This window comes from Mustela nigripes, chromosome 8, assembly GCF_022355385.1.
Source record: "Mustela nigripes isolate SB6536 chromosome 8, MUSNIG.SB6536, whole genome shotgun sequence".
Taxonomy (NCBI): domain Eukaryota; kingdom Metazoa; phylum Chordata; class Mammalia; order Carnivora; family Mustelidae; genus Mustela; species Mustela nigripes.
The window spans coordinates 70,483,671-70,499,205 of NC_081564.1; the positions used below are offsets into that span (position 1 = coordinate 70,483,671).

The window sequence follows — 15,535 nt, forward strand, 5'->3', positions numbered from 1 at the left end:
GCTAGGATTTAAACTCATGTTCAGACTCTTCCTATTACTCCATGTTTTTCTCCAGCTTATTAGTATTCTACTAGTCCAAATCAATGACTCTTAACTGATTTACAATTTAATTTATCTGAGGAAGGGTTGAGCATGCTATATTTTAAAAGCTCCCCAAGTGATTTTAATGTAGAGCTAAGGTTTTGAAACATTGATCTAAATAAATGCAGCGTCCAACATTATTTATGATCCGAGACCAAGACAGTTGGAAGAGTTAGGCCTTCAGAAATTGCTTCCTTATCAATACTATCCAATGGAGAAGATTATGTTATCTTTTGGGGTGTCATGTGATACCCTAGTCCAGTTCCCCTTTCTTGAAATTCTCTTGCATCTTGACATTTTTAAGATCACCTACCCACTCTTCTGCTCTATTTCAGGCTACAGCTTCTCAGCCTTATTAGCAGACATTACTTCCACCTGTTTCTTAAGGAGATCTTTTTAGTTCCTTTGTTACTTTCTCTGAAAAAGTGTGGATAGTATAGCCAGGGCTTCAGTGAACACAAACTTATGTCTAAAATCTATATGTCCGTCCAAGGAATTCTAAATACACATATCCTACCACATATTGTACATTTCCACTTGCCTATCTTATTAACACCTCCTTCTATTCCCCAATCTCTCTTTCTCTCCGTTCTTCCTCTTTTTTCCTCTCTTTTTGTTTTTTTGTTTGTTTGTGGAGTTTTCTTTGTCTGTCCCCCACCATAACCAACCAAATAATGCTCTATTATATTCCATAATAGGTTACGATGATCCAAGATGGCAGACCAAGCTGGGCACTCACTGCCATCACATGTGTCTAAATAGTCTTACTCCCATCATATAAAAATTTTTCATGTTTACCTAGTTGCAAAAGTTAGAAATTTAGCCATCTTGACTTCTTTCCTTGTCCCCTTCCCATATAATCAGGAAAGGAAAATGTAAATGCTCATAATACAGGGCTGAAAATTCTATAGAAACAGGTTTCAGATTTTGTTCATTCTCTTCAGGATCACCATTGACACTTAGTAGGTAGTTAATAAATATTTGTTGAGTAGAATAATCATTGAGTTGCTATTAAATCTATTATTAACTTGAAATAAAAATTCCAGGTGTTCCAAATATAATATTTTCTTAATTATTAATTAATTATTATTTATTATAATTATTAATTATATATTTATATATCATATATTTATGTGTGTGTATTATATATAATTAATTTATTTATTATATAATTATTAATTAAGAAAGAAGGCAGGGAGGAAGGAGAAAAAGAAAAAAAGAACAAATGTACCATTTACTAAGTAGTCACTATATAGAAGTTAATATAAGAGGAATACCACATATATTAATTTCTAAAAATACATTATCTGAGAGCAACTTATTTTCAGATGAGAAAAAGTTACTTAGATTAAGCAAGGTGCTCAAGGTCACAAAGCCAGGAAATGATAGACCTATGAGTTGAGGTCAGGTCTTCTTGAATCCATAGCCTGTTATTTTTTTTTTAAGATTTTATTTATTTATTTGACAGACAGAGATCATGAGTAGGCAGAGAGGCGGGGGGGGGGGGGGGGGGTGGCAGGCCTCCTGCCAAGCAGAGAGCCCAATGCAGGGCTCAATCCCGAGACCCTGGGATCATGACCTGAGCCCAAAGCAGAGGACTTAACCCACTGAACTACCCAGGCAACCCTAGCCTGTTATTTTTTAATAATGTTTTATTAGGAAGGAAGAAATAGGTCCTTCATTATGCATTTATCTATAGACATGATTATCAGAAACAAATTTTGAAACATGAGGAGTTCTCACTGGGCTGAGCTCCTTGCTGGTAGGTATCATCTTGGTCTTCCTGGTACTTAGCAGCTGAACCATGGAAGAGAATCTGATCTGTGGAAAGAAGTTTGGGGGGGAAAAAAAGGAAAGAGGTGGAATTGAACACTTTTTGACACTTTCTTTTTACAATTACCACAACTTCTTTGTAGAAGGAGTCAAAAAGGACATATGTATGATGTTACATTTTATGTATATTTAAACAAATGTAATTCTGATGCCAGAGTGTCCACTGGAGTTAACAATCCCAGCCCTTATTGCCTAGGAGAGGAGGTAGTTCTCATTATTTGACAAGTTATGGTGAGTAAGGACAAACATGAAGTAGGAAAAAGATGAAGGAAAAAAAAATTGAATGTGGGGAAATGGACATATAGGTACAGAAAGGTTCTGACAAATCAATGAATTTGTCCCAAACTCTGTGGTTATGGAAATCTCTACAGTTAAGACTTCAGTAACAGATTTAATATTTTCCAAACACACCAAACTCATATACCCAGATAAAATTGTATGCTTTCCCTAAGACCAATTTTTAAGGTTTTGAATGTTGTAGTAGTATATTTTTATTCTGCATCTAAGTTCTCAAGTTTACACATGCACATATACACACACACAAGATCAGTTTTGCCGTAAATACCAGGAAATCACTTCAAATACAGTTTAAAATTGTCAGAACCTGATGCTTGTACCTTCGATCGTACTTACTTGAATGCCAGAACTATCATTTTTAAATGCGTAACTGAATACTTTTTACAAAGGGAAAAAAAAAAAAAAAACCGCCAAAACACAAAGAGGGCTCAATATTTCCTTCCCACTTGACAAATCAACAAAATCAAGAATACATGCAGCTGACCTGGGGTGAGAACAATTCTCCAAACTTTCAGTGTCATTGGGAACCTATAACAGCCCACGAAAACTCTACGGTTGCACTAAATGTCACAAATGTAAAGCATCAGTGCTTACTGGCTAAAGGATTTCATTCAATAAGTGAGTTTCAATACCTATTATGTGAAGACAATTTTATTGGTTTCTCTGAAGAATAAAAGGTAATAAAAGATATGGCTCTTGAACTAAAGGAATGTTTTTATTCTTTTGAAGAGATAAGACATGCACATAATAAAAGTTTAAAAAAAAAAAGGATCATCATACCAGGGTCTTTTATTCAGTACATGTGTTTTTTGGGGGACAAGAAGAAAGACTGCTCTGACTCAAAAAATACTAGATTTTATTGCTATTGATCATGGAGGCTGAGTTATAAATGAGTCATAAACAACTCCTTTGTCCAGTGATATTTCACAATCTCTTTTGAGATCGAGTATTCCAATTTTAATATTAACCAGAGAGTCCTACAACCTTTCAGTTTTACAGAATTCTTTATCTTGTTTTTTTTTTTTTTTATCTTTTACTGAGCTCTCTGCATCATAAGACGTTCATAGTTGCAGCAGCAGCATCTCAACAAATACCAAAAATATTACAGATTCCACATATATACTAATGCAATGATTCCTGACCTTGCTTGAACACAGAAATCACCTGGGGTGCAGATTGCCAAGGTCACTGTTAGCCTATTATAGTATCTATTGCTGTGTAACAGGATAAACACAAATTTAGCAGCGTAAAACAACACATGTTTTTTTATCTCAGTGTTTCTGTCAGTCAGGAATCCTGCACAAGATTTATAGGCATCAAAAATACCCATATTTTTTAAAGATGGCAGATACTGTTATTTTGAATGGTCTGTTCCATTTTCAGATTCTGTACATGAGACAATGATTTGTCTAATCTTTGCAATATCAAAAAAAATTATTACTTGATTCACTGAATACTGTAGTTTATAGATTGTGAATGTATAATAATCACTGCAAATCATATTTAGGAAAACATGCGTGTTTAGAAGCAGAAGCAAGCATGTGGTGAGCACGCTAAATACAATTGCATTCATCTATTCGTGCAGCTTACATCTTGTTTTACACCTTGGACAAGAACATACCAATTGACGACTGGGTGATGGAAACAATCAGTGGTGATCGGCTTACTCACCAAATCATGGATCTCAACCTTGACACAATGTACTACTTTCGAATTCAAGCACGAAATGCAAAAGGAGTGGGGCCTCTCTCTGATCCTATCCTCTTCCGGACTCTGAAAGGTTTGAATCATTTCCTACTACAGCAGTAGCTTTCTTTTCCTGTGGGATTGTTGTAAAATACGGTGTCTGCATTAGGTACTATCTTTGCTTTCTCTGTTGGCAACACGACAATGGACATTCAAAATAAATTAAAATTTACTGTTTCATACTGAAAGCCAATGTGTCAGAGAAAAATCTATTGTGTTATCACATTTTCTGCCTTCAACACAAGGCAGGTATATTTAACTTAACTTTTTTTTTTCCCCCATTTATAATCCTTTTGGAATTTTGTATTGATTTCATGTGTATTGGTTCTATTAAAAATATATTGAGACTTTTTAGTCTTTTTATGTAAGGAAATAAAAACTAAAAGGCATTGAATTAGGTGAATGTCATACTACTGCCAACTTTCAACATTTTCTTTGAGGAACTATTGTCCTTATATATAAAAAGAAAATTTGATACAGCAAGACAGAAAATCTCAAACAAAATGAATGTGTTTATTTTAAGGACCTAGGATAACAACAAGGGGGAATAAAGAGTCTTACAGTATGATTACGAGAAGAAAACACCCCATGCTTGCAAGAGTAAAAATAGCTGCTCAATTCAAGCATAGTTAGATGTTCATACAGAAAAAAATGCTGAGGCCCTAGAACAGTGACTACATCAAAATAATCTTCACGTTAGTCCTTACTATTTTAGAACAGTATTATTTTTCTGGAAGACAAATAGTTTCAAGAGTCTCTATTATTTGGCAACTGAAAAAAAATTGAATGTTTCATAGCTGATATTTAAAGATGTATACTTAGGCATGTTATGTGTTGTTTTAAAGGATCTGTGACCACATTCTGTCTATCGTTAGATCTGGCTGAGAAGCTGATAATAGATCATAGCAAACTGAAAAATTAGAAACATGAAAATGGTTGACATTTTCACCCAGGTGCTTGACATATTAAGACAAGAGTCTTAGAATAATTGTATAGCCTAGCCATTCAATTCCCCTAGGAACGGTACCCTAATAAATAGTGGACTTTTGGATTCTGGGAAGGGAGCTAACCATTCAAAGCTGGACTTGGTAACAGCTAATCTGAAAGTTTGCCAAGAACACACAAACAAGCATTCAGCCTAAGCCTTCGTGACAGTACTTAGCGACAGAGTAGAAGTTGGGAGGGAGGCAGGAGGAAATGAGCTAATCTTCTCTGGGTTTTCAGGACTTCATGTCTAAATCGGGTTTCACTCTAAATGAGCAATCGAAAGGAAACTGGTTATTCATTTTGTGGGAGCATGAAATGTAACTAGATACCATTTCACAAATGCTTCCTCTTTATCTATAGACGAGTGCCAGATTAATTTCATGCTCACATTGTGTGCCAACTAGAGATCTCAGGGAGGGTTTAAGATGACTTAAGGCATCCAAATGTATTAAGCAGCAGAGTGATGAGTTATCTCAGGATTCACAGGCCCACACTGATAACCATCCTGGAGATTATTTAATGAACTCCCATATCTCATTTGGTACTATTTACCTTAAGTACCCTAAACTCATCTATGAAATGATGTTCAGAACTGAGAACAAACTCAGGAATTTGTTATGTTGCAATAATTCACAAGCATTATTTCTAATATCCTGACTTGAATGTTTAGTATTGTTTATCCTCAGTATATCTTGCTCAAATAATAGACAATTAGATTTTAAAACAAATCTTGCTCATATGGCAAACCAAGTTTCAGGGCAAACCAAGTTTCAGATGTCTTGAATGAATTCTAAATTATTTAGAGATACTGATCTTGCCCATCTTTATAAACAAATGACATTGTACACGCATGCATCCTACATGTTACAATAGCAAATATTTTTAAGGCAAATAAACTACTCTTAAGAGATTTGAAGCCACAGTGAACCAAATCTACACTAAACACATCACATCATGCAGTTTCCAGAGCTGCTTTAAGACATAAGGCCTCTGTTCATCAGAATGTAACTTTGTTTGACAGCAAGAAAGGCTCACATGTTATCCTGAAGCTGAGAAAGCTCTCAGTAGTCTACTGGGTAACAGGCAAGTGTTTCATTGCAAATCATGCCCCAGGCAGGTGTCTACAAGCTTCATTCTTTCATACGCAGTTTTTGCAAAGACAGTAGCATTTTACTTCTAGAGACTAGAGGTTTGTCTTTGGTTTTAGTCACAAGCACGAGACATATAGGAAACTCAGTCCATATTTATTGGTTAATGAAAAGGACAGTTACAATTAAAAAGGGATTAAATTACATTACCCTTGTGTACATGCATGCATGTGGTACATCTGATTGTTTCTTTGGATTGTTAATTAAAAGAATCTTGAACTTGATTCTCTGACCACACAGGACTCTACAAATACACATCTCCCATCCCCAAATATTCCCTATTAAGATAACCATACACGATGAAGCCCTTGGGAGACGTACAAGAGGCATGGCAATCTCTGCCTTTCACGTGGATTGTTCTCTTGGGTAAACTGAGCTTCTCCACGTTGGCCTGTAAAATAATAGGAAGAGAGGATGCTTCTGCTGAAACAGACCAAAGTATAATTCTGTAGTGGGATGGAGTCACCTCTTACACACAAAAAAGCAGAGTTTTCAGCAATGGAAAGCACCAGAGTATAGTCTGTTCTCTGGGCATCTTTAATCATCATTCTGAAAGGTACATCTTTCCCATCCAAGGATGTAGAACTGAGAGTTCCATACCAGAATACAGAAAAGTTTTACTCTTCACATTATTTTTGACAAAATAAGTGATTTTCTTGACAAATAGCAGAAGCAAATAAAAAGCCAAGACTCGAATTATGACACTTTTAAGCAATTATTTGTCTGTAATAAAAACTAACTTTTAGGATATGTTTTATCCCTGTTGGAAATAGTCTTTAGTTGATAACTTTCTTGAGACACTCAAAATTTCTCAAGTTCTAGCCAGTCCAGATTACTAACAGTAAAACAAATCCAGAAGGTAAGAATGAGGAGGACATTGTTGCATATAATATACATTTATTTGTCAATTGATAAAAATTTTCTTAAACTGTAGTGATGTGTATATGATTACAGATGAAGGGAGAAATGAAGAATGAAAATGAGACGAGATTGATTTTCTTCTCTCTCTCTCTCTCTCTCTTTTTTTTTTTTTTGGATGTCATTCCAAACATATCTCACCTAAATATGATATCCTAATTAGGGTAGTCTCTCAAGTGTGTCCTGGTCTGGCTACCAAACTTTTACCCTTCCTGAACTGCACAGTCACATGTGATCTCCACAAGCCCTCCTCATTCTTACCAGATACCTGGTTTGGCACGTCCTACAACATAGTACCCTTTCTCAAAAACTATGATAGGATTTCAGTGAAAACTCTATCCCTGTCTATAAACTACAGATAACACAGTTGCCTATCAAAAACACCTTTCATCAATAATCCCCTAATACTGTAATAAAACAGATCTTGAGAAGTCATTAGTCTTTAAAGGGAGATAGGAGAGAAAATTAAGATAAAAATTAAGTTGTGATGATTAGACTAAGGAAAAATTAGGTTGGACGGCCTGTGAATTTAAAAAAAAAAAAAAAAAAGGTTTGCTAAATCTCGAGGAGCCACAATAACATTTATAAAACTTATTTAAAACTGGTAGAATCTTAATATAATAAGCACTCTTGTATGTTTAGTGTTTTCCAAAGAGTCATTCAGAGTTCAAAGTCCACTACTTATTAAGATAACCTTTCTTGGTCTACCCTTTCTCATAGAATATGTTTACATATTATTTTAAAATGAAAGAAATGGTAAGTGATAGGAATTTGTAACTAAGTTTAGTATTTGTCCTTCTATGAGGTGACATTCATAAACCCTGTTCATCTGAAAGGGGTATTTATTAACAACATCATTTTTTTTAGTATTTTCATTTCTGCCTATTCTTTTGGGCAATGATATGTATCCCATCAATTAAAGGAAGGACTACCACTTCTAAGACCTTTGCTTTATCTTTCAAACAGTAATGATGGACTTGCTAAGAGACTGCCCCCCAGAATGAGAGAACCGGGTGCTTAGGTTATAGGTTGCTGCCCATGGGAAAAAATTTCTCAAGTTATAGCCAGTTCTCTGTGTGATTTTAACTGAGACATATAAAGAAGCCAACAGCAAGTGTAGTAGCCTACATGTCAAGTTTTAGTGCAATTGAGTTCAATAAACCCAGAAGATTTGAAGCTCAAAGAAAACTCATGTATAGGGGAAATAATTCTAAGTGATGGAGACTGGCAAAGATCTACATTGGTCAAAACGTCCGATCACAACTTCTGTAAAAGCAAAGATATTGTAGATTTACCTCCTATACAGTTATATTTGTTTAATAGAAAAGAAGCTACTTAAAAAAATTTTTTAAGATATTTTTTAAATTTAAAAAAAGTCACCTTCAAGGACATTATTCATAATGCACCTGAAATTGTGAACAAGTAAGAATTCCTTCACAAGGTCTAAAAATTTATTAAACCATTTAGATTAAAACTCATTTACAATATTCTATTATTTTACCCTATCTATGTGAGAATTGGTTAAGCTCTCTGGTTGAAAAAAAGAAAAACTAAAGACAAGAAAATAGCCTCTTTACCGTATTTAAAATATATGGGTGATAATTACTTGGTGATCACATGAGTTTTTATGTATTGTGTTTTTAATTAAACTTACATGATGATCTTTTTGGAGTTGATGTGTAGAAGAATGAGACAAATAACATATTTTTAAGAACATGTATAGCGAAACCATTTTCAATTTTTCTTCTCTGACTACTATTTAATAGAAATAATCACATCACCCTTGGCTCCTTATCAATTTGATTTCAACAGGGCTTTAGCCTTGATATGAAAACTTGCTAAGAAAACTGTCGATTTGAAGTGTCAGCTTCCTTGCTAGGAAGTGTCAATGTCTAATAATATTTCTTTTTCCCCCACAGTAGAACACCCTGACAAAATGGCTAATGACCAAGGTATGGCGGCTCAATCTGTCATCTTTTCTCTCCTTGAATCAATTCTATCTGTTAGAAATGTCAGTCATTATTTTGTATTCCTTTTTTCACCTGGGCCATACACCTGATGAAGCATTCGCTGGCGTGATAATTAATCTTGTTAATGAAGTTCTGTTTGGCTGAAGCTGCAGGTCTGTTGGGGAAGATGTAAATTTTCTTGAGAGGAAATTGTTTTGTCTCTATTCTGAAGGACCAATTAAAATGTCAAGCTTCTTTGTATGAAATAAATTTTTAGTCTCTGTCTGCACTTCTGAATAATTCACATTAAGTATAATTAAGCTCAGCATAATTTTCAGGCTGCTCTTACACCCTTTCATGAGCTATGGATTAAAGTTCTGTAGCTCCACAGAGAAAAACCATAAATCAAGTGTGCTTTTTCTCTACAGTGAGCTTCTTTTAATAAATAAAAACAAAGTTAGGACAACTTTTTTAGGGCGTTGCTATTGTTCATTTTGAAGCCAGAAAGCTTTCACTCAGTGAATCAGATGCTGGTTTGATTCAGAGCATTTTATTCTCCTTCCATTCTTTTGCTAAAAGCTGATTCACGTAGAGAAATATGCATGGCTTTACACAAAGGAAAGTGGTGACAAATAAGAGTTATCCATCAATTCACAGGTAGATAAGAATTTGCTATTATCATGATTTGCAGATGGAAAATTATTTTTACATTAAAGGTAATTGGTAGCATTCTAGAGGAGAAAAAGAATAGCTTATGAGTGGTATTTTTCGGCTCGTTATATTCTTTAAGAAGGGGGAGTTGGGACGTATTTGCAACTCGTGGTGTAGTTGGTGATGTCCAGATTTTGTCCATATTTGTTGGCCCAGCATCTACAGTTTGTGTCGTGTGTCTCCTGCTTTGGACAGTCTGTCAGCAGAAACTGCTTGTTTCTTAGAAGGTATCGTGTCTTAGAAGGTACCATCTTGTAAGTTGGAGGGAGCCATTCTTTTCAACATGAATACTTTTTAATTTTTAAATATTAAGCAGCTGGATATTAAGGCTCACTAACAGAAGATTGTCTACACGAGTAGCATTTTATTTAATTATTCTGTGTTCAGGTTTTTCCCTGGGTCCTTCTGTCATACCCTTGCTTCAGAGAACATGGCTGGGACTTCACACATGGAAGTAATAAAAATGAACAATACATAGAAATATCTACCCACAGTTCACATTTCCATTAATCACCTCAACCTACTTCCTGCTTATTTCTACTTAAAATATTTTTGTAAGATCAATATCTACTAAATGGTAATATTTGTCAACTATTTATGATGAATACTGATCAGTTAGCCTGTATTTACTTTGGTAAATTAAATATTAGTGCTGGCTAGATCCAAAGCTGGAATAATTAACTAGCAGAAGTGGTGTTACTATTTCATTCATTAAAGTGATTACAACAACTTTGCATAGCCTTCTTAACTTAAATGAATTTAAAACTTCCACAGGCAGATAATTCCTAATTTTTGAAATTATATTTAGAGAAATAGATAGAGAAAGAGAGAACATACCAAAAAATGTTTTAAGTCAGTGAACCAGATGAAATGCTATATTACTGGCCACTCAAACAATGACATGCCCAGGTTTCTGAACAAATGGATTTTGTTGCTATTTTTCAGTTAGCTGTTTTTTTTTTTTAAATATGATTTTAAGCTACCAAATGTATATTTTGTAAATTGGTCCTTTTATAAAAGAAAAAAGGAGTAAATTATTCCCCAGTCCCTCTGTTCACACACTCTCCATGGATTTTCCTCAGATTTTCTTATCAATAGTGAAATCAGATCTGTTATCAGGGGAAAAAGGAATTCCCAAGAATTACTGCCAGTGTCTTGAGTCTATTAATATTATTTGGGCAATTGTCCTTTTTCTTCATCTAATACTGCTTAAAAGATTCTTTCACTTATTATACTACTTGGTGCCTTATTCAATCACAGCTGGGATACAGTTGTTCAAACTGATAGGTTCTAAATTTTACATCAAAATCAAATCACTTATAAAATAGAGAGGAACTGACAACAGATAATATAATGATTATAAATAAGATCTTTAAATTCTTACAAAGAAAACGTGTCAAATTTGCTGGCCATCGAAATCTCTTTGTAAATAAAATCAGTCTTCTATGTTGATGACCGTGTAGAAGAAAATTAACCCAGATTGAAGATCCTTCTAAGATTAATGAAAATAAGAGGAAAAAGCCATTCTGAATGTTCCCACTCTTAGCACAGAGCCAATCATTTGAATATGTTTTACTGTGCCCACAGTTAGACCTATTTGCTGCTCCCCGTTGTGAAGTGATCCCACTGTTAACATCTGCAAAAGGCACTGAATTTCTTTTGAGCGTAAATTCAACACCCCGGGTCAGAGTGAACCTTGCAAAGATGAATCCTAAATAGAAAAACAGGAGGTGGAATGTAATTTATCTGTGAGAGAGGAGGAAAAGTTTTGATTATTTTAACAAAGTATCTTTGTAGACTTTTGACACAATTACTTTTCTTGGAATCTGAGATATGTCCTAAGGAACATAAATGGGAAAACAAAAAATCAGTTGCATTTGAATCAGCTGTGATATGAGGAAAATATTTTCTCCCGAGTAATAGCAGTAGTAGTCTGAAAATGATAGACAATTTTCATTGAACTCTTTTTCCCTTCGTGTAGTTATAAATTGATTATATCTAGCATTTTCTTATCTCTCTAATCTCAGCCTCCTCTATAATTCCCTGGTTTTTTGCAGCCCCTTATCTCTTGCTAAACATCCTAATTTTTTTCTCTAGTCTCTTCCAGGCACAAGTGGCCAATAAGTTTGAAGGTAATCATGAGATTTTAGAGATTAACCACAGAATTTAATTTTTAGGAAGGTCAGGTAGGATAGGGAAATTATATGGCCTATGTGAAGTGAGTTCAGGGGACATAGAAATGCTTTGCTTTTTTCCCCCTTCTTTTATTTTTCATATTTTGATAAGAACCCTGTCAATTTGTGTGTGTGTGTGTGTGTGTGTGTGTGTAATGGCAAAATGAACTCCTGTGAAGCCCTACCAGTGTTTCTGTTTATAGACTTCTCATTTGAGCCTCACTGCTATACTATTAAGTTACAACTATTGTTCTCATCTTGGCAATGAAGAAAATGAAGCTCAGAACATTCCAGTCCCTTGTCTGTAGACACGGCTAGTAAGGAGCAAGGCCATTCGAACCCTGTGGTTTTTAACCAGAGTATGTTCATCCCATGTTCGTATATGGACACATAACTGACCACACACTCCTGTTTAACATGTATTTATAAGGCTGCTGCATCTGAAGGTTGTGTATGGATATCTTCCATACAACTTTCCTTTCTCCATTTCTATGAATACTCCGGAGAATAAAACAGCTTTCACTCTGGGGTCATCTTGTTCGAGGGAAGTCACAGCACTAAGTAGGTGATCGTGAGAGTCAGTTGTCTCGGGAAACACAGAGATGGTGCTAATTCCACTGCCTCAGCCAGCTCAGGCTGCTTATACAAAATGCCACCGCCTGGCGGGATGAAACAACAGAAATCTGCTTCTCACAGTTTTAGAGGGTGTAAGTCCCAGATCAAGGTGCAGCCACGTTGGTTTCTGGTGAGAACGTTCTTACTGGCTTGCAGTCAGGTGTCTTCTGGCTGTGTCCTCATATGGCAGAGGGAGAGCCGGCTCCCTTATAACTCCTCCTCTCAGAGCAGGGCCATACCCTTGTGACCTCATTTGGCCTTAATTACTTCTACAGGGCCTCACACTGGGTGTTAGGAATTCAGCATCTGATTCTGGGAGGTGGTGGGCGAGCACAGTGCAGTTCACAGCATCCACCTTCAAAAAGAAAGCTGCTCTCTCGCTCTCGCTGATTACCTCCCCAGGGTTTCAGATGCGGAGGCAGAAGGCAGTGCTTTGCCCAAGGTCGCACAAATGTAGTTGTGGGCAGAGGTGGATGCCAACATGTTTCTCTCGGACTCCCAGAGTGTAGTGTGTCCACTGTAGACTGCTGCTCTCTACATGAAATATGTGGCTCTTTGGTCTTCTGTAATGAGCTTAAACCCTTTAGAGTTTCTCACAGAAGCATTTATAAAAGCCTCTGTCTGGAATTGCAAAGAGGGATAGCTATGACTATAAAATATAACCAGTTCTCAGAAGTGATAATCATCTGACCCAGCTTGTATCTTAAAGGATTGTTTTTACATCCTTGTATTCTGTTTAACCCCAAATGTTCTTCTCCACTTCGAGGTGTCGATGTGTAAAAAGTGGTCATTCTAAACATGAGCACAAATGTCTACGAGGTCATGTGTGTTTCCATGTCTGCCCACAGAGGGTGTGCAGAGTAGGTGTTAGGGTCCTGTCGCAGGACCTGAAAGAAGGCAGGAACCTTTATGAAATGACCTGTGTCATGGCTGAGATGAATCAGAAACAAAATGCTGACTTCACACACTCTCAAGTGTCTTTCCCTCTTCATAGTCGGCAGAGCTGTGATCTAAAACAGCAGAGCTACCAAGGAGATGGAAATTCACAGGTCAGTTTATAGATCTAGAAGCAGGTGACCTGCTGAGAACTACCCTCCCACCAGGAGAGAGAATTACTCACTTCTGAATCATGGTAACAGCTGATAATACCCAGCCATCAGCACGCAGTGGGTACTGCAGGAGGGGTGGAATGGGTTTGGAGACCTCAAATTTTAGTGCCGTCTTGCCACTGTGACCTCCTGTGTGACTTTAGGCATGTGATTGACCTCTCTCAGCATCCTCACCTGTCAAACGATGACTCCTGCCCAAAGTATCTTTCGTTTTCTTTCAAGATTTCAGATGATCAAACCTGAGGACTGGTGTTAGGTTTAAAAACCCAGGCATAGCGTCTTCACATAACATAGTACTTCACATTTTTAGCATTCCCAGGATGCATCATTCTTCTATGCACTGTTCATGTGCTATCATGTCCTCCTAAAATCCTTCCAGATATAGAAAAGGAGACGCAGAGATGCTCAAACTTGCCCAAACACTCACAACATGTAAGAAGAGGTTAGCCCGAGATACAGACCCCGGCTAAGTAATTGGAGAGTCTCTGCCCTTAACTGCTGTATAATTTCTGGAAATGCAGTGAGTTAATTGGTTCCTGCTTCGTTATCAAGAAAGTTAAACCTAACTGGCATCACCATACGTTCACCTAGTTTAAAGTTCTTTGTCTGTCCTCAGTAGGGTATTCAGGCGAATTACTTAACACTACACCTGCCATTTTACACCTCACCGGGTTTAATCTCATGAATAAACAGAACGTTAATTGTTTCCAATTTCAAGGAAATAGGGCTTTCAAGGCAGTCTAGTCAAGCTTGGAATTTAGTTAATGTAATCCAGACTTTGCAGGGTTTGGATTACACCAGCCAGGGTGTTGTTTGAAAAATTGAAGCCTTTAGCACCTTTCATTGGGAGCTGTTTAAATGAAAATTAAAACCTCTTTTTACCCTATTACTGGGCGGGGTGTCAACCACTTTGTTATTCAGTAGCTGCTACACCCCCTTGAAAGAGAGCTAGTCTCACCTGTGCTGTTCTCAGGTCCAAAATTTTGCAATTCTAGAAATTATGATTATGGTATAAAAGTGGGGGGGGGGTGAAAAATGAGTAGTGTGCTTTGGATAAAGGGTTGAGGTGCTTCTCATGCTCCCAGCAAGCAGTCAAGTAGCTGCCTAAGTCAACCTCTCAGGAGCTTTTATGTTTCAATAGGTAACTTTGCAAGAAAACACATACTAAGTACTCTTTAGAATTGATGCAATTCATGGCATAATTGTAAATTTCTCCGACCCGGAAGATAGACAAGCCCTCCCAAAGATTTATTAATAAGTTTTTTTTTTTTTTTGGTAAGAACCACTCCACTACTGACTGTCCTTTGCTGTAGACATTAGCCAAATACCAGGTTCCTGGCTTGATTTTTCTGCCCACTACGTTAGACCTGGACTCTGCCTCTTCAGTTTTCTTTCCAAAACAGATGGCTCACCAATGCTTATGAAGTAAAGACAGTTCTTTGACATCGAGACCCCAACTGCCCTTTTCTAGCCTTAAGACTAGGTCATCCCTCTACATACATCACAGTCTATTAGCAAAACTGTATAAATCACTCTGAGAAAGGTGCATTTTCCCAACTCCATGCTTTTACTGGTACCATCCTCTTAGTTGTAGCAATACTTTCTCCCTTTCTCTGCTGAGTCAGGTCCTCATCTTCTAAGCCTCCCTATCCCATTGTGCTTTTTTCCAAGAAGCCTTTCTTGCCTTTTCAGTCTTTTGTTCTTCTGTATGTCCATAACACCCAACTAATTCTTTGCTCTGTTCTTCATTTCTTATATTTCACTATTTATATTCCCAACCTCTGGACCAGGTTGTAAATTCCTTGATGGCAGAGGACTCGTGTGATTCACACTGCCATCCCCACATCTCAGTCTCTAATTGAGAATCTGTCATATTGTCGTTGCCTGGTAAGCATTTGTTGAACTGAATTATGACACACATCTTTGAGGAAATAGTCACAGAGTAATCTGGAAAGAAAGACTTTACC

The 15,535-nt window shown here is 36.6% G+C and overlaps 1 protein-coding gene across 1 annotated transcript in view; it reads left to right on the plus strand.

The window, feature by feature from the left end:
- The window catches only part of DCC (DCC netrin 1 receptor), a 771,150-nt gene that overhangs the window by 666,863 nt on the left and 88,752 nt on the right, over positions 1-15,535 (plus strand). The window contains exons 20-21 of the mRNA XM_059408072.1: positions 3,797-3,991; positions 8,930-8,962. Coding sequence (XP_059264055.1) covers positions 3,797-3,991; positions 8,930-8,962 — 228 coding nt within the window. The remainder of the gene's footprint in view (positions 1-3,796; positions 3,992-8,929; positions 8,963-15,535) is intronic.